General features: G+C 43.6%; 1 protein-coding gene across 8 annotated transcripts in view; it reads right to left on the bottom strand.

Annotated features, from left to right (window-relative positions):
• cacna1bb (calcium channel, voltage-dependent, N type, alpha 1B subunit, b) overlaps window positions 1-18,663 on the bottom strand; it is a 128,065-nt gene that overhangs the window by 67,733 nt on the left and 41,669 nt on the right. For all 8 annotated transcript variants that reach the window (XM_078088209.1, XM_078088204.1, XM_078088203.1 and 5 more), the window contains exons 6-9: window positions 18,100-18,191; window positions 17,529-17,681; window positions 13,117-13,304; window positions 981-1,084 (exon numbers count right to left, since the gene is read on the bottom strand). In XM_078088209.1, the coding sequence (XP_077944335.1) occupies window positions 981-1,084; window positions 13,117-13,304; window positions 17,529-17,681; window positions 18,100-18,191 (537 nt within the window). The remainder of the gene's footprint in view (window positions 1-980; window positions 1,085-13,116; window positions 13,305-17,528; window positions 17,682-18,099; window positions 18,192-18,663) is intronic.

Genomic DNA, 18,663 nt, shown 5'->3' with positions numbered 1-18,663 from the left:
GAGACACTTCAAGAATCACCTATTAACTGTCAAACCTTTTCTAAGATGTTCTATAACCTCATTTGTTGTCTTTTGAGAACTATGGCACACATTCACAGGGTTGTCATCTCCAAACTTCTGTGCAATACCTTCTGGTCTCGCAGTGTTGCTTGTTGACAAACATATTGTCATGTTAGCCGTTCCTTTATTTGCATAAAGTTTAAGCTACTTCATGCAAATCAGGGGCATCAACCACGACTCACTGCCTTTAGAAACTCCCCTTAAAAATGTTTAAACCATCTGTTGTTGATTTTAAATGAAGACGGATTTTCTGTGGACTGTTTCCAAACAAGCCTCTGTGTACTTTCAGTTCAGAAGCCGGGAGCAGACAGCTCTGGAGTGAGAGCGTCCTTCCAATCAGGTGTCGGATGCATAGTGGCAGCACACCAAGCATCCGATGTTGGGAAAAGTGCATGAAACATTGTGTCCAAAACAGCCTCTGTGGACACATCAGTACACAGCCGTATGCTGGAACATACTAAATATCATAATGTTCCCTGTACCTACCCAACGTTTGTGACCACGGACACGCTGAGATGGACACATTATCAGATTATCAGTAACAGATGATAAAGACAGAGATAGATAATAAGAATGAGGACAGTGAGTGAGCAAATTATTCATTCAATTCACACTAAATGTATTTCCTCACAACCTCTTCCTCCGTTTTTGTAAACTAAGCAAGAACGCTTTAATCTGCAGATGGTTTGAAATGCAAATGGACATTTTTGAGATGTTGGCAACATTTATTCTTTAAACCAATATTTTACACATTTTTAAAACATAAACTAAACTCAAGCATTTCAACGTCTATTAAGCTCAATTTGGATTCACAATACTGTTCAATTTTATGAGGGAAACTAAGTATATAATCTGCATATTTAGTGATTTTGCAATAAAATGACCTGGAATATGTGTATTGCTGTTTAGAGTGGACTTACCCGGAGAGGACACCGAGCACCAGGTTGAGCATGAAGAAGGAGCCGATGATGATGAGAGGGATGAAGTACAGCCAGTTCCAAGTGTTTCCTGCTACATCATTGGTCTGCAGACACAAACACACACAAGGACGTAAGTCAGAGGAAGCAAGTCACGCTTGTTGCATTTTTCCTGCAACAAATACTGAATTTAAAATACATTTTCCTGCATATCATTAACAAAGAAGAGCCTGCGCTTTCTTGATTCAAGTTAGAAAGTCATATTTGAAAGAAATGACAGATGAACATAAAGAAGTCATTTTGTTTTGTTTTGAATGAACCAGCTTGAGTCTATAAATAAATGTGACAAATCCACATTTCCCATCCTCAGCTATAAAGAACAACGTCTTTTCTACAAACCTAGCAGGCTGTACAAAAATGTTTCCCAACTGGCCTCAGTTAAAGTTAAGAACTTTTTAATGAAAAGTAAATAAAAAATACAATTACAAAGTTTGTACTGGTACAGACAAATCTAACAACCGCTATCACGGTGAAACAACAAGCTTCAGCTCAGAAACATCCATGAATTAACAGCTCCCAGACAAACTGGGACCTTTCAGTCTTTTGCTACGAGCTGCCATGGCCGAGTGTTGGTTTTAATGACGGACACACGCGCGCGCACACACACACACACACACACAGATAACTGCATTTTACCATAGTATTTATGCTGATGTATTGACTACTAATACCTGGTATAACAATTATTGCATCAGCTTCTCACTCCCAACTCGCTAAATGCTTAAAATGACCATCTAACCCCTATAGCAGCTTGTTTGTTGTGCTTAGCTTTGTTAATGGACACAATTTGACCGAAACCGTCTTGTAGTTTGTATTTGACACAAAAAAGTGCCTGGTTTTGCTTCGGGGAAGAACTCATAGTTGGAGTTAAAATAAGCCTGTATATTTGTACAATTGCAGGGAGAACTCGCCGATAAGCATAAGGCAATGTCACGTGTGAGGTGGTACAATGCAAAATGTTCTTCTCAATGTAACTGTGAAGTATTTGAATGCTGGGGGTCCTTTAATAAGTAAACGTTGGGAAAAGAGGCTGAGGTGGAAAGAACAAACAGTTCTTCCCGGTGGGGGTCTTTGGTGCGAGGCCACACTGTAAATAGAGCAGATGAGCGGGGTGAGGCCATAGGGTTACATCCCGTCCCAGTCGTCGTTCTCCTCTACTTCGTTAGTTTCCTTAAACTGCCGTTCGGTAAATCTCCCCTCTCTCCTGCTTCTCAGCCCTCTATATTTCCGTCCCTTCTGATCTGGCTGATGGGCTGCAGGTGAGCCCCATGACAAGTGCCTATTGATTGCAGCACCTGCACTGGGTAGCACACACCCTCAACCCCACAACCTGGGCCTTGGGATCCATCTCCTGGGCAGCATTGGCTTGGCTCCTCGCCCTGGTTCATCACAGAGTCCTCATATATTTAACCGTTTTGGGGACTAAAATTGACTTGACTTGTTATTGGAAGAACTGGTGCTACAGTAGTACCATTAACCGCCTTGTTCTCATCCCAGTTAGTCACGATGATAGTGTGACACTGAGCCGGTATGCACAACACCAGCTCTTATGTTTCATTTGAAGTATTGGTTTGATACTTTTTTTGACACATCTGTGACGGCCTAACCTGACTGTGCGCTTAGCAGCCGGGTTGATGCTCATGCTTGTTTGCCGTGGGGGAGGGGGGGCGTTGAGGGAGTCAGCCCATGTCTCTCTGTACTCCCACACGGCGGCCTGCTAGCGGGGCACAGACCTGTGGACGGATGGGCTGTGTGAAGCACCGTGACATTTTGCAGACGCCAGTGTCGGAGGGGGGCCGCACGCTGGCTGTAATTGTGATGGTGAGGTTCAGGGCGGCTGAATCAGCAGGCCTGCGATCTATAATATGCACCCGGGTGTGTGGGATGAACACACGCACATTTACAGTAGTACACCCGCTGTCTCAGCTGTCAGAAGAGCAGCAGCCCACGCACCAGGAGAAATGGTTATCACAACGTCCGATGTCTCGCCATGTCTTTCTCTGTGGCTCTGCCTCTTGCTCAGTGAAATTCAGTAAAATGATCCTGTTACAAACAATAAAGAAGCATCCTTCGGTTTAATACATATGGAGGTTTGGAGATATGCATATTTTCTTTCATCCAAAGAGCCGGGACGTTGTGAGCCTAGCTTAGCATAAGCGGCGGAAAAACAGCTGGCTTCGTCAAATGCTCACAAATACCCACAATCTACCAACACCCCCTGAGCTCACTGATTAACAAAGCGCTATCTTGCACGTTCAACACCTTTTATAGCAGGTCACACTCTGGCACCACTTGTTTAGGGAGAAGCTGCTAGGTGCAGTGCACCCAGAGATTTTCATATTGTTGGGGAGACCGTGGGCAAGTGAAGAGGACGGCCGTCCCCCAATCGGCAGGACACTCAGCCCCAACATTGCTCCTGTAGCTGTGACTACGATGTGTGTGAATGGTGTGAATGCTTGTTACTGATGGGCGGGTGGCACTGTAGCTCCTGTCATATGGGTGTGAATGGGTGAATGATGACATTTGATTGTTAAAGTGCTTTGAGTGGTCAGAAGACTAGAAAAGTGCTGTACAGTCCATCTACCACTATGGTGAACTTGGCAGTATGTCATGACACACTCTCACTTATTGACGGTAAACAACCAGAGTGAGATGTTACCTTAGCTAACTTATCTAACACAGATATTTGCCTCTTAGGTTTGGTTATTTAGCTTGAGTTAGTTAGTCTTCTTTTCTGTCTGAGGTTTCAGCACATACCTTCTCTCTCTAATGAATGAAGGAATGACGTAGAAATGCACTCGGTTGCTTTCACACCCAGAGTCAGCTTCTCTCCTGCGGACGAGGCCTTGATTCTCCAGCTGACTGCTCAGGCAAGCAAGCGAAGTTCAGCTGAGTTTGTGCAAATATACATTTTTTTTTCTCAGATTCCAGAGGTTGTACAAGCTGAACAGAAGCAAGAACATTGAATCGAATATTGCACCGCTCCATGGGACTGCTTTTGATTCTTTTTAAAAGAAAATCATTTTTTTTGTAGTTCCCTTGGAAGAGCAACGCAAAAATAAAGATTGGACTAAAAACATATATGGCCATGCTCATCATGAAATGCTGTTGATATAGACTGGGAACCAACTATACACGTCCCTAAAGAAGGGAAGTCGGTGGCGCATTGAGTAGAGAGGGTGCACAAGGGTGCAAGGTTGGCGGTTCCTGGCTGCTCCATGTCCCATATCGAAGTGTCCCTGAGCAAGACACCTAACTCCTAATTGCTCACCAGGCAAAAATGTAAAACGGCCACGGGTTAAAAATGTAAAGTTGGTTTGGATAAAAGCGTCAGCTAAATGACCTGTAATGTAATGTAAAGACCTGCATGTCAGATTCAGTAGTATACACAACAGAAATTCTTCTCTTAGCTGTTGGTATTCCTGAGGAGAGGAGAGGTGCAGAGGAGAGAAGAGGGGGAGGGAAGAGAAGAGAAGAGGCGGGGACGGGAGAGAACTGTACTGCGGCCCCGGAGCAGCACGGCAGGACATCCATCACTTCAACTTATCATATGTCACTTCAGGATGGAAGGTCTGATTCAATATTCTGTATTACGTGTATTGAGGCGACTGTGGGTGAGTGGGGAGCACGGTCGTCCTCCAATCAGAGGGTTGTCGGTTCGATCCCAGGCTCTGCTAACCCGCATGTCGATGTGTCCTTGGGCAAGACACTTAACCCAACATTGCTCCTGTAGCTGCGACTACAGTGTATGAATGTTAGTTACTGATGGGCAGGTGTCACTGTGTATGGTTCTCCTGTCATCAGTGTGTAAATGGGTGTGAATGGGTGAATGATGTCATGTAGTGTTAAAGCGCTTTGAGTGGTCAGAAGACTAGAAAAGCGCTATACAAGTACAGTCCATTTACCATTACGAGCAGCCTCTGGCACCCTGAGGCAAATACATCTGTGGTCTCCTCTACATTTAATTCATATGTTAAGACAAAGGTGTTTGGGTTCACGATTTAGCTTTAAGTCTACAAATGCTGTTATGCATTCTGAACACATCTTACAATCGGCTACTTTATAATCTATGTTCTTAACAAGAAGAAGAAGTTCGGCCTTTTACGCAGCTGATATTTGTGCTTCCACCAAAAACATTTTTGCATATCACAACATATTTGAAGATGAATAGAGCAGTTTTCATACTACTGTTTACATAAATGTTAATATAAAGACGTCTAATCCTGGATGTTCCAATGAAAGCCAGCACTTTGGACCCCACCTTTAATCGCGCTGGGAATGGACCCACGCAATGAGATTAAAGCAGACAGTGTGCACAGCGAGAGAGCAAATTCAGGGCATATGGCAATCAAAGCCACTGGCTAAGTTCATTACAAAACTACTGATGCACTATGTTGCCTTTAGCAGTGCTTCTAATGACCCCACATGTTGTTTAAGAGCAATGCACTGCCAGAAGAAAAATACAATAATATAACATAGTCTATTTATTCAGAAACTTTGAAATAGTTTAAAGCAATCATGCAAAATCATTGATGAACCAAAAAGAAAGCAAATTACGGTAAAAAAAAAAAAGACAACATATGGGACTGAAAACAGAACCACCAAGGTGGTGTAAGATGTACAGTTGCCTCTCACATTTTGTTGGTATCTAAAACTGAACTTTGGTGACTTATATTCACTGATCTCTGCGTTTTCATTCATTCGAGTTCACTTGATATTGTTATTCCACCTCTGCTATTTCCATGAGTCATCGCAGGCTGACGGCTCCAAATGATCAGCGGAGAAAAAGCAAACGCTGCCACATAATTTGGAGCCATGCATCATGCTGCAGTGATGTGACAGTGTACTTACACTGTCAGTTTACAGTGCGCACACACACACACACACACACACACACACACACACACACACACACACACACACACACACACACACACACACACACACACACACACACACACACACACACACACACACACACACTTTCTCTGATGCCGAGGAAAGCCTGCTGAGATAAAGACAGCCCCTCTGAATCAATTCTGCCGCTCCTTACAATCCTGAAACATTCACAAGAAGCAGCGGTGACGGTGCTCCACGGGGCAAAAGAGGGCCGCTCGCAGAGGGAGAATGGATCGTAACAGTTTGGATTGAATTTGAGGCCACGATGATCTCTCGTTGCCAATGCACATAACAGGAAGGAGCTAAAAGCTCTTGCTCTTCATTTGTCTTGAAAGGGAACACAATTCCAACATCAGGCAACTAAATTTGCCCGCAACGAAAACACGCTAAAGCGCATGTGTGTATAGTGGGGCCATTTACATGACATGGGGAGGAGCATCTGTACTCTGATTCTATACACGAATCATGTTACTGTTCTCCTTACAAAGGCATTGGCCTTTAATACCGCCATATTGGGCTTGAATGGGCAATTTGAATGTTCCAGCTTAACATCACTTCACCATTTTCCAATTTCCACCAATTTCAGACAAAGTGAGAGAACACAGCGATACACGGATATGTCTCCAAATGACTGATTTCTATCCTGGAGTTAGCTACAGTTCATCCTCTGGGAGGTTCAAAGATTCACACGCAGCCCCAACTGAATGTCCACCTGGCAATTATAACTGTCTCCTAAGCCCCGCTCTATTTTTACCTGGATTTGACAAGCGCAAGATGTCGCCCTGACAAGGTCAAGGTGCACCTGCCTCCGTGACTCTACCGGCTGTAATGAAGAGAGAGGAACAGGTGCCTGTGACCCCTCGTATGTGTCACACCCCCCCCCACCCCCCACCTCCCACACCCCCCCCACACACACTAAATTTCAGTAACTCACATACAGATCTTAAGAAACAATGAAAGATTCCAACAAATATCATAGTGCAGTTTACAAATGGGCTCCAATCCAATATCTTATTACGACAATAATATGAAGTGACTGAACACGACCCGGCAGAGGTAATTAGGGCTGAGACGAATTTGAATGGTAGCTGTTTGATTGCCAGGCGAAATCAGAATCAGGCATGAAGCGAAGTGAGGCGCATCGTCGACGCTAAGAAAGCGCCCACGCATCCTGCTGCTGCTGCTACAACGCCGCCACTTCCCCACTGACGAGAGCAGCACTCATAGAGGGACTCAGCGCAAGCATTTGGCAGCGTTTGTGGATCGCTGTCTTGGCTTCTCTGCTCAGAAGAGTGCAGTGGACACAGATGGTCGTGGTGAGATCACTTCAAGGAGGTATCTTTTGTGTTTTGAGATCCATCAAAGTTTATTGGGAGAAATTGTAGGTGAATAAGCCCTGTTGCCTTGTAGTTCATGACAGTCGGGGTTAACCAAAGTGGTTAGGTGGCAGATTGCAACCAAACCTCGCCTTGGTGCCAGGAGTGAGGGGAAATATGTAGAAGCAGTGTTTGGTTTGTCCGCTTTGGGCTACAGTAGTTACATGGCGGTGCCACACAAACTCCGCTAAAATCCACTCCCTTTTTTAGACGTGAAGGGATTATTCTGAGGGAACAAAAACCCAACGATTCTTATTTTCAGGGCATTTTGCAATGAAAGGATACATACTAAATATAGCGTATAATTAATACCCTATTCAATTTCCGCCCTCTAAATTCTACACACTGTACCTATAACAAGTCTGATCTAATTGCTGCCAGCTTGTGACAACATGGCAACAATATCTACAATAGGATCTGAAGGTGAACATCTGCACTGAAGACATATGAATGAAAAGGCACCTTCTGCTTATGGCCAGAGGCAATTCAGATCATTCATTGTGCGCAAATGTCAAAAACAATAGTGCCCACACAATAATATCCAGTGGATGACTTGAACACTAATTATTTTCAAAGCGGTACTAATTTACTGGAAGCAGGCGTAGAAGGAAATATGAAGGAAAGCACCCATTAAATGAGAGAATCATTTGGAAGGAAAATGCTCATTATCTTTCTCTGCGTGAACTTCTGGATGCACACTCCACTATAATCTGGCCTCCGACATTCTGGAGTTGCATATCTGGAACTTCCACCACGGGGTTTAGCCACTAAAGACGACTCAAAAGCTCTACAGCGGCTGGCAACAGTGTGGAAATTAGCATAAGCTGCCATCTCTCCCCATTTGCACTCCTTCCTCTCTTCCTCTGCTCCTTTCACCATTCAAGAAGAGTTCAGTTTGGTGGCGTTCTGTCGTTGCCGGGCTCTCTTTGGGTGTGAAGACTAGAATTTCATCATGTATCAGGACAGGCTGGTCTCGCCGTGTTCCTCAGCGTGAGAGCACTTTGTCTATAAAAAGTCACCTCCTGTTGATTTCAAAGAGACGGTTACTGTGTCCATGCTGTAAGCAAAAATGCGTTATACCTAATCGGCAAAACTGTTGCTTCATTAGTACCTTCCGAATTGACGACCTGGAAACAGCGGTGACAAAAACTATTTTTATGAGCATTTTGTGATCCGTGAACTCTGTAGTTAGTGCTAGTTTACAGACTCGGTCAGGATGCAAATGCCTCAGCATGCAGTACACACCGGAGCTTGTGTGGCACACATTCTTTCTCATTAAAGTTGTTCATTAGTTTGTTCGGTTTTGTGGCCCACACGTTAATGAGACGTAATAACAGGACTGTATTTAATGAATGCAGGGGGCATATTGCTGAAGGTCCTGTCGGAAAATCATTAATTGGGAAAAATGCCATCGGTTTCAAATATGGATGTTTTGCATTTCATTTGAGAATGCAGTTGATTTGGATACTTGTATTCAACACTCACGATGGGGTAATATATAAAATAATAGTAAAAATGTTACATCCATGCATCCAAATTGAATGCTCCAGTTCTCCATGCATCATGCACATAAAAATATATTTTTTCATACACAAAATCTGTATGGTGTGATTTTAAATCAGGGTGTCTTCCTGATTTGGTATTTCATCTTATCACTGGTAACTGCAAGGACACGCTCACACCATGAGAGGCATGTTGTCGGTCTGAATGTGGCCTCGTTGCCACCACTCCCTTCAGTTGAAGAATAACATGGCAGACAGCAGCTGCTGGGAGACCACAGGATGCTGGGACGTGGCCTCGCCGGGGGGAGGCCTCAAGTTATGAGGGAAGATGGAGATGGGGGTGGTGTGCTGGACGGGAGGGTGGTAATGATGGGGAGAAGTACTCTGCATTTTATTTGGCACCATTAGAGCAATCCCCCTCTGGGCAGAGGTAGCATAGTCATCAATCTGCGGGGTTAATGCAGGGTCACGGGAAAAGTATATAATCGGCAGAATAGAGCCTCTGGACGCTCTTGTGGCCTCGCAGCGTTTTAGACTTTGACCCCTCCAACCCTGCTTCTATGAAAAGAGTGCATATACATTTGTATACTGAGGATATTAATGCAAACATGGCATGCAAGCTCCACTGCATTGACACAAATACACTCATTCGCTCATTTTCACTAAATAAGGTCGTCATGGTTTCCTGCTTTCATTGGCTCCGTTGTCCACATTCTTCGCCAGACACTTTTTCCCTCCTCAGATGATGAGTTACAGCTCCTTTAAGAGGTGCCAACAGTACTGTCAATCAAAATGGATCAAAGAAATGTGTCTCACGGACTACTATAAAAAAAAAAAAAGCAATAACCACCATTTACTACATCTTCTAGGATGATACATTTTTCCCTCTTGTGGCCCTTTGGCTTTTGATCTGACTCTTAAATGGCCGGTTTTCAATAAAGAAACGTAATCCTCAGACTAGGTGGGATCTCAGATTGCGTTCGCCTGATGGTCTCTGCCTCTCCTGCTCTTCGCACCGACTATTTCCCTGCATTCAACCAAAGCCTGCTAAGACTACTCTGACTCTGAACAGACACGAGGATGGTTCTCACGTCCAAATTGTGTCCCATTGCTTACATGTCAATAGGTTAGGTTAGGGTAAAACAACAAAAACACAAGTCCTCTCGGTTTCGTTAAGTCAACCCGATGCCTGGAACTTACTCAACATTGGCAAGTGACATTCAATTTGTGATTGTGCCTGTAGAAAATATAATGGCTTTAGCTGTTAGATATACCTGTAAGATACACAGAGCTCGTGGATTTACACCAGTGATTCAACTGCCGATTGGAGTTTAGTTTGAGGTGTCATGAGCATTCACACCTGTCAGCCAGTCAGAAACAGTGTTCTCCATGGCCCCGGTGCTTGTAATGGATCGCTGGCGCTTTTTGCACACACAGGCCTGTAGGGGGATGATTCACCGACACAGTGAGTGAGCAACCGGAGGCTTCGACAGACGGATGGTCAGCAAGGTATTAAACTTCTGTTAGAGCACTCTCCAATGAGCTCAAAGCCGTCTGTGTGTGGTGAAGTAAAACCTTGAGAGCAGCAATCAGGCAAATCCAAACAGTCCCAAAATGTGTTTTCTTTGCCTCAACGGGACGTGTGAATGGTCTCTACAAGGCAATTCAGAAAACTACCCCATGATGCATACATATGAGAGAAGAATGGATAGGACTGAAATGTAAAACCAAACAGTACATAGTGCCTGGTTGAATAGGTGGGCTGGAAGAAGTACAGCACGTCACACAAAAAGGTTGCAGTAAAAATATCCGTTGGATCAAAATGACCCTGAGCACAACGAGAAGGAAAAGAATGAAATACAAAGAAAAAGTACCGACTAAGAGAAAAGGCATTTTCGGATCGCAGCAGCGTGGGTTGGCACCGCTTAGGATAATGAGCCACAAAAAGCAACGGGGGAGGTTTGGAGCACGACAAGGATAAGAAGAAGGAGAAGGGGGTAAGATGAATCTACAAATGGCTCACAATGTAGTGACAGTTATCTGCCGTCTCCTGGTAACAAAAAAAGATGAAGCAGCGGAGGACAAGCTAAAAGAAAAGGAAATGGAGAGGCCTTTAGGGTGAAAAGAATAAGATGAAATGTCCGAGACAAAGGAATAGACACATAAATACAGACTCTAATATTGCAAAAAGTTGGAAAGTAAAATGTATCTAGAAAAGTCATATATTGGCCATAATGGTAATCTCCGTGAACAAAACAGTCCACACTGAGATAATTGTCTTTTGGGTAAATCCGACTTCGTTTTTAGTTTTTTTCCAACCTAACATCAACAGACCATCGCTCTCTATATAAACATGTGTCTATCAGCCACACCTCCCACGCACGTCTGCTTCCCCTTATTTGTCAAGGGATGTGCATTCTAAATGTCCCATGTACAAATCCTCTGAATGAGCAGAGGTCTGTTGCGATGCTGGACGCCCCCGTTGGGCCACTCCCAACTCTTTGTGTGTGTGTGTAAATGAGAAATGAGCATTTGGATTAGATCTTCGCATACTGGTTGGCAGAGTGTGTGTCTTGGTGCGTAGGTACTTTTAAGCCATTGATCAAAGGGGTTTTTGAATTGAAGGACAACTTAATTCTCCTCTGTTGTCTGTTCCCTTAATGAAACCATCTCAATGTGCCAGAAGCAGCCTTTCATTACACTTTCACTAGGGATTTTTATTTTTATCTTCATGCAAGCGGACGGTGTAATTTTGCAGACATTAACTTGGTAAAAATAAAAGATGGAGCTCTAGCTAAGCCGGCCATCGTGGTCTAATCCCAGACGCTTTGGTTCTGCCTGGTTGGATGTCACTCATCCTTTAGGGATGCTTGTTTTATTTTTTGCATTCTTGGATTGTACATTTCTGAAAAGCACTATCATGCTTTTTGGCTGACCTAAAAGAACAGAGTAGCGTTGAGATAACAGAGCTGTTTGGGTGTTGACAAAGGGAAAGCTCGGGGGGTGTTGCCCCTTTGACCAAGTTGTCTAAGACACAAGTCACATGGCCAGAACATTTCTGCTGTAAAATATAATGCATTTCAGAGAAAGTCTGCTGAACGTGATAAGGGTGAAAGATGGGTCAGACGAAAAGTTGAGTTATTCATGTGGAACTACGCCATTTAGCCACAGAGTCGTACGTCCAAAGTTACATCACGAGCGTACTTACAGTGGCTATAGAAACACACCCCTGTTAAAATGCCAGTTTTTTGCTATGGAAAAAAATGAGGTCAAGAAGAATAACGTCAGAACTCTTCCACCATATATGTGATCTATTCTTGAAAAAAAAAAAAAGGAAATTAGTTTAATTTTTTTATTTTTGCACCCAAAAAGATTTAATGATTTTTTTCCAATTGAATTGTTTACTTTATAGGTCATTAAAGGTGGAGAAACCAAAAACCTAGCATTTTAACAAGGGTGCGCAGACTTTTTATTTCCAATGTATATAAATCCCTTGAGACGCCACAGTTCTGTGGTTGGTATCTCTCAGGAATGTGTCTTCATGGGGATGTTAAGGACATTTGTGATAGAAAAAGTGTGTATGCTGACAAACAAAATCCTCCTCTAAATGAATTATTCATAGATTTATGATTTCAAAAGGACCTTGCTGGTTCCCGAAGGCTGAAATGGTCATTAAATCCACACATATTGACATGATGAGTGGCAAATACAACATATTTCTGTTTATCATTTTCAGTCTACCCCATAACCACAAGCAGTAGTGCTAAAATGAAGTGTGTCCTGAGAGTGTTGCTGCTGTAAGAGCCATCAAGTAATCTGATCAGCATGGTTTATATAATAGGGACCATACCAATAAACAAATGGCAGAAGACCGCTCCTCCGCTGTCCAATAAAAAAAGCTGCATCCAACGATTTAGGTCATTTCAAACAGTGGGGATATCCTCGGAAGAATCGCTGTCAAAAAACGATTCCACTATTTATTTCAATAAATCCAGTCGTCATTTTTTTCGAGATCCATTGTGTTGGTTCAGGTAAATTTGACCACTTCGATATGGAACCTTGATCTTAAATAATTATTGTCTGAGGACCATGAATAACTGTACCAATCTGGCAAACCACAGCTACTCTGGACCAAAGTCCTTGAACTCAACTAACAAACACACCAACAAGCAAGAAATGCTGAAGCCCCGCCAAAGGGGGGTGAGAAATAACTGAGCAAAGGCGATACGATTCATGATGCTGATGAATAACTTGCAAAGAAAAACACACTTTGTACAAGAAAAAGGTGCTTAGTAAACTTACGCTGTAGAGGATGTCCACCCATCCCTCCATGGTGATGCACTGGAACACGGTAAGCACGGCAAACAGGATGTTGTCAAAGTTGGTGATGCCAAAGTTGGGTCCGGTCCAGTACTCTCTGCACTGGGTCCCGTCGGGACACAACCTCGCCGGAGGCTCCAGACCACAAGGCCAGTGTGCTGCTTGCTCACCTGACCAACAGAGAAATAAAGAGAGACAGGGAATGAGTTTGGATATGCATGTCTCCTAACCTAACAAAAGTGTGTATTACATGAGAGGATGAATTGATAGATTCTTTAACACAAGTAAAAGAATGCTTGAAAAAATGTAATGTGTTTTTTAGTGGCATTTTTCCCAAATGCTAAAAAGAAGAATGTGGGTCAGGTCTGCAGCAGGGACAGCAAAGCAGCCAACACGTCCTTCTCCCCTGCCACTTCCTCCAGCTGCTGCGCATGATCTCCTCACAGGCAGTCATCAGTAATGCCGGTACCAATCCCAAAGGGAAAGACACCCATGGACCTCCCACCACGCGCCCCACCGACTTCAAGTGGTTCCTCTCAGTGGAGACCGTTGACCTCCCAGCCGCGTCATGCAGAGTGTGGCCGCAGCCTCATTCTGTCAGTCATCGCACAAAGCTTGTGACCACAGGTGAAGGCCGGGTACGAAGATGGGCGGGTGAATTTAGAGCTTTGCTCCATGGCTGTGCCATGCATGCTCCGACAGAGCGACACTGTTATCACAGCTGAGGAACCCAGCCGGCAGCCAGTGTCACAGCTTCCCCTCTCCACAGAGAACATCTGGAAGCTATCTATTTGTCAGATAACCCTTTTCCGGTTGCTACATAAAACATGTGTTATTCTAATTTTAATTTCAATTGTTTTCTGTGCGTTGTACTAAAATACGTTAAAGACATACTACAGAACTGGGCAGATGTGTAGTTTAAGGGTTCCCAGGTGACCCAGCGGTACGGTGAAGATCATGACCAGTAAACTCCCCAGTGCACGTAATTATGACTCCCCTCACTTCAGGTCATCAGTCTACTGTCAGTCTTCAAATAGAGGAAGCAAAACACTGCGAGGTCTGTGGGGCCGAGCTGACAGGCATGAGGTGGATTTTCACCTCGAGCCCATAAAAGAGGTTGACCTCTTAACAGACCTAAGAATGCTAAAAACATGCAAGTAATGGCTGATCAGATCATTGCCAAAAGGAGGGCTAATTACATGACGATGTGATGAAAGCCAATTAAAATCTGGGATGTGCTACGGCGACACATGTTCATATTCATTGGATTTTGGGTCACATACACCCCCATGAATCCCATGTTGCAACTTCTTTCACCAGAAATAAATTTGAATGACTTGACAAAATCATATCTAAAGACAAACTTTGGTGTGACTGTACTGTAATAGGAAGTAAAAGTGAGAGCTACAAATAGTAGCTACTAACCATACAAAAAGAAGAATGACTGTGATGTTAAAAAACTGGCTTTAATTGTTTGCTCATGTATAGTCATGAGGATGCGATCACGACAAGGTGAAGAATTGATAAAACAAAGCTACAATCTTCATGTTAACGGAGTTGACTATGTTCAGGTTGTGCATGGAAAGGTTTTGTCAGTTTTGTTGAGAAGTCACTCTTAAGAGTAGGATGCGTCAGTGATACCTCACCAATCACAGTGCGCTCTACTTCCCTTTTGGGTGCCTGTCCCTCTGGCTAAATCAGACCGAGATCTCTGGCGTACGCCCACCTGGTCTTACATTGGAACCAAAGCACCACGCTACATCAAATCTACAGCTGCCAGCTCACAGATCTCTTCCTGATGTTAGTTACACAGATACACTATATGTGCACTTCAGGTTATTATGTAAACCAAGACAAAAACTAGAATACACACAAAAGGTTAGTTAGCTTAGCATGGCGGTGGTATAACTAGCAGGATGTGTCTCGAATGTGTGCAGAATTTTTCAGAGATTATGAAGTGATGAGGAACCAGAGCACTCGCAGGGTGCTGATAGTTTGTCTAAAGGATGTGCTGGCACACATCAGCAGATGGGGATCAGAGGAAAACGAATGGACGCGCTGAGTAAACCAGACGCCTTGTGCGCCCAGAGTTTCATGAGGGATAGTGCCACGACCACAACACGAGCCAAGTTTTAACGATGATTTGCGGAGCCAGATTGCACAGCCAACATCCCTCTGGTGTCACTCCAGTAAACTGTGTCCCTTTCCTTCCTACTGACAGGTGCTGTGTCAGCCGGACTCAGCGTCCACAGACCATTTGGGAACAACTCAGGGCTCTATTCTCTGCTACCAGGTGCAGTTCACGGTGGGAATACATTGGCCAAATAATTAGCGATCATTGTCGGATTTTTCTATATCTTGGAGAGGAAAAAAAAAAAAGTATATACAAACACATATACATATGATGTAATATACATACATATATATCTATCTATCTTATAGATATGTATGGGTACATATAAACATGTATATATATGTATATATTTTATTAGTAATAAATAAATATTATTTTAGGAAGTGTTTCGATAGAGAATATATTTTATAGTGCGCCATCAACTTTTTTTTTATAGATATGGCCATAAATATTAAAGCAGTTAGTACAAAAAAGATTTATTGTTGATGCCGAAATGTTGATGTAATGGAGTAGTAGTAGTACATTAATGTTACTAGGGAATGTTTGAAAATATAATCCTCCCGTTGTTCTGTCTTTAAACTAATTAAACGGCTTATAGCAAGAAGTTATCATGCATCTAAAGGAAAAGTGTCAGCAGTGAGAATAAAAGGGAAAGAAGGTCAAATGTTTTACTGTGCAAAGAACTAACGCCAACGGCTTGAATTACTCTGAGCTCAAGTGAAGGGACAGCCAGAAAAAACACTCAAACAAATGGTCAACAAACCTGTCTTGAACCAGCATTATGCTCATGATTCACAGCTAAAAATATAACAATTGACATTTACAGGACGTGCCTTTTGTCCCCATTCATTTCCCAAAAGGAAGACAAGTCCCCACAATGTGTCTTTGTAATGAGATTGATGTCTCCACAAGGCGGCTAACACACACCCACACACAAACACGATCAGAAAGCTGTTACCGGTGCTGCTCATCTTCATCGAATCCTGCTGTGACTGTGTGACTAAAATAACTTGCATAACACACGTACTGTACATTAGCAAGCTGTCACAACTGCTCACACCACTACGAGCCCCCCAACTGGGTGAAACACGCACGCACACGCAGACAGAGGAATACACACATATTACAGCTGGGCCCGCCCACGAGCCTCGAGTCACACCTTCACACTACGGCACCAGCAGTGAGCAAATAAAGCCCCATCGGCATTTTTCAACGCTGCATTATGCAATGGGTCAACGCAGCCGAGCAGACTGATGGTGTTTTCTTCAATTACTAAACCGCTCCGTGTGATAATGACAGCGATAGTAACCTGGCTGGGATTTATCAGAGATGGGTTTTGTTGCTTTCTCTCCTCTCTTTTTGATTTCACAGACAACGCGTAGCGCCTTGATGACGTGTGGTGGAAAGGTTGAGGTGTGGCAGAGGGGACTTGCGACACGTTTCAAGTGTGACGGACTCGGGATGGAGTTCACACTGCTTGGGCCCTCTCACAGTTAATTGGTGGTTTCCTTTTCAAATGTTAAAAAAATAAAAATAAGAGCGTGAAAGCATTCATAGCTATTGTTACCAAGATGACGGAGGGACATTAGGTAAGCCTTCCTGATGGTTTCAATGAAAAGAACTCATCATAGCAAAAAATGTAATCATAGGCGAAATTAGGATGTGTTGTTAATTCTTGGTTTAGTACAACAGTTGTTGAGAGCAAGTATGTTTGTCTTCAATGAATATAAAGAGTAAAGTTTTTCCAAATTGAAAAGTTCTGAGGGTTACGAATTATTTCTTTTAAACACTTGCTGAAACTGAAAGAAAAGGACACAGATCCTTTTAAACTAATGTAAATAATGTCACCGACCTGGATAGCCTAATTTCCCTTTTCAAATAGTCAGCGTGGTTCATATTTAAGGAGTTAAAACTCTTAAAACACTGCTGATGAGACGCCGCTCTCCTCCAACAGCAAGCAGTGCTATAAGGTACCACGACTGAGAAAAGAACATCCATCAAAATCAACATGTGAAAAATGACTGCCAGAAATTCTAAGAAATTCTGCTGTGCACTTGTTTGTTGGGTTGATATAGTCTCACCGCCTGCCAGCGCGTAAGCAACATAAACACCAGACCCGTGAATCATTGATGCGCGTCTGCGTTGATACGCAGTGTAATACAACGCTGGGAACACAGCCGAAGGAAGAGAAAGTTTCTCCTGGCGTCGGCTCAGCCGATAGCCGGTGTTGTCGTTCGAACGGAGGGGCTGTGGCTCTCACCGGTCTCGTTCTTGAAGCAGGTGGTGTGGAATTTGCCCATGTAGAACTCCACCCCGATGATGGCAAACATCACGATGGCGAAGAAAAGCAGCAGGCCGATCTGGAGCAGAGGAACCATGGCTTTCATTATGGATTTCAGTACCACCTGGAGACCTGAGGGACAGGAAAAGATGGGGGGGGGGGGGGGGGGGGTGTTAGCAGATTTTGCACCTGGGCTCTCATTTCTGTTCTTCTGTTCATTTCTATCAGTAATGATAACATTAGAATGGCCAAACATCATTTTAGAGGGAGGCCTTAAAGGATGGGCTGTCAGTGTTGTCCAGTTGGTGATCTTCCTGCGAGATTTAGCAACATTTAGCGCTTTTTAATATGTAGGGCAGAGAAGTAATATATGTATTTTAAATCAACACATTAAAGCAACAAACACAAAGATAAAAGGTGGAGAACTGCTATGGGTGGAGTCCTATCCATTTAAGCTCCAATCAGAGCAGTGCAACAAAATTCTTTTTCCTTTCCTTTGTCCACAATACAATCATTGAAATGACAATATACTCAGTGTTGAGGTACTTACTGGGGATTCCTGACACAAGTTTCAGGGGCCGCAGCACTCTCACTGCTCGCAGTGTTCGCAGATCAAAGTCTGAACCCACCGTGGCCAGGATTCTGTACACAGACACACACAGGCAGAAACACCCAGTCAGCACCGTTACAACTTCTGCAATATTTCTATTCTGTAGAATTCATAACACAACACTATATACGGTATTTTATGTATAATCTGTTCTGCTGCTCAGCCGTAAGTGGGATCTTTGAAGGGCAAGGAAAGGCATTTCAACACAAACACAACTTCTCCCACACACAAGCACACATACTGCCTATAGGATGACCACATCGTATCTGCCCTTGCCTATAAGTGGAGGAGTGCCACGTGTGTCGGGTGTGTGTGTATGTGCACTAGCCATTGAGACACAGCTGGCAGCCCTCATTACAGGCTGTACAAAGGAGACTTAAGTGCTCCGCTGAAACACACAGAAAAAAACCCACATGCCCAAGGCAAAGGAGAGGGGGATAGCGGGGGTGGGGGGGGGGGTATGAAAAGAGGGAGGAGGAGGCAATAATAATTATGATAAATGAT

The sequence above is a fragment of the Gasterosteus aculeatus genome, chromosome 14 (genome assembly GCF_964276395.1).
Source record: "Gasterosteus aculeatus chromosome 14, fGasAcu3.hap1.1, whole genome shotgun sequence".
Classification (NCBI taxonomy): domain Eukaryota; kingdom Metazoa; phylum Chordata; class Actinopteri; order Perciformes; family Gasterosteidae; genus Gasterosteus; species Gasterosteus aculeatus.
The sequence above is the reverse complement of the archived record's forward strand: the minus strand, read 5'-3'. Positions and strand labels throughout refer to the sequence as shown.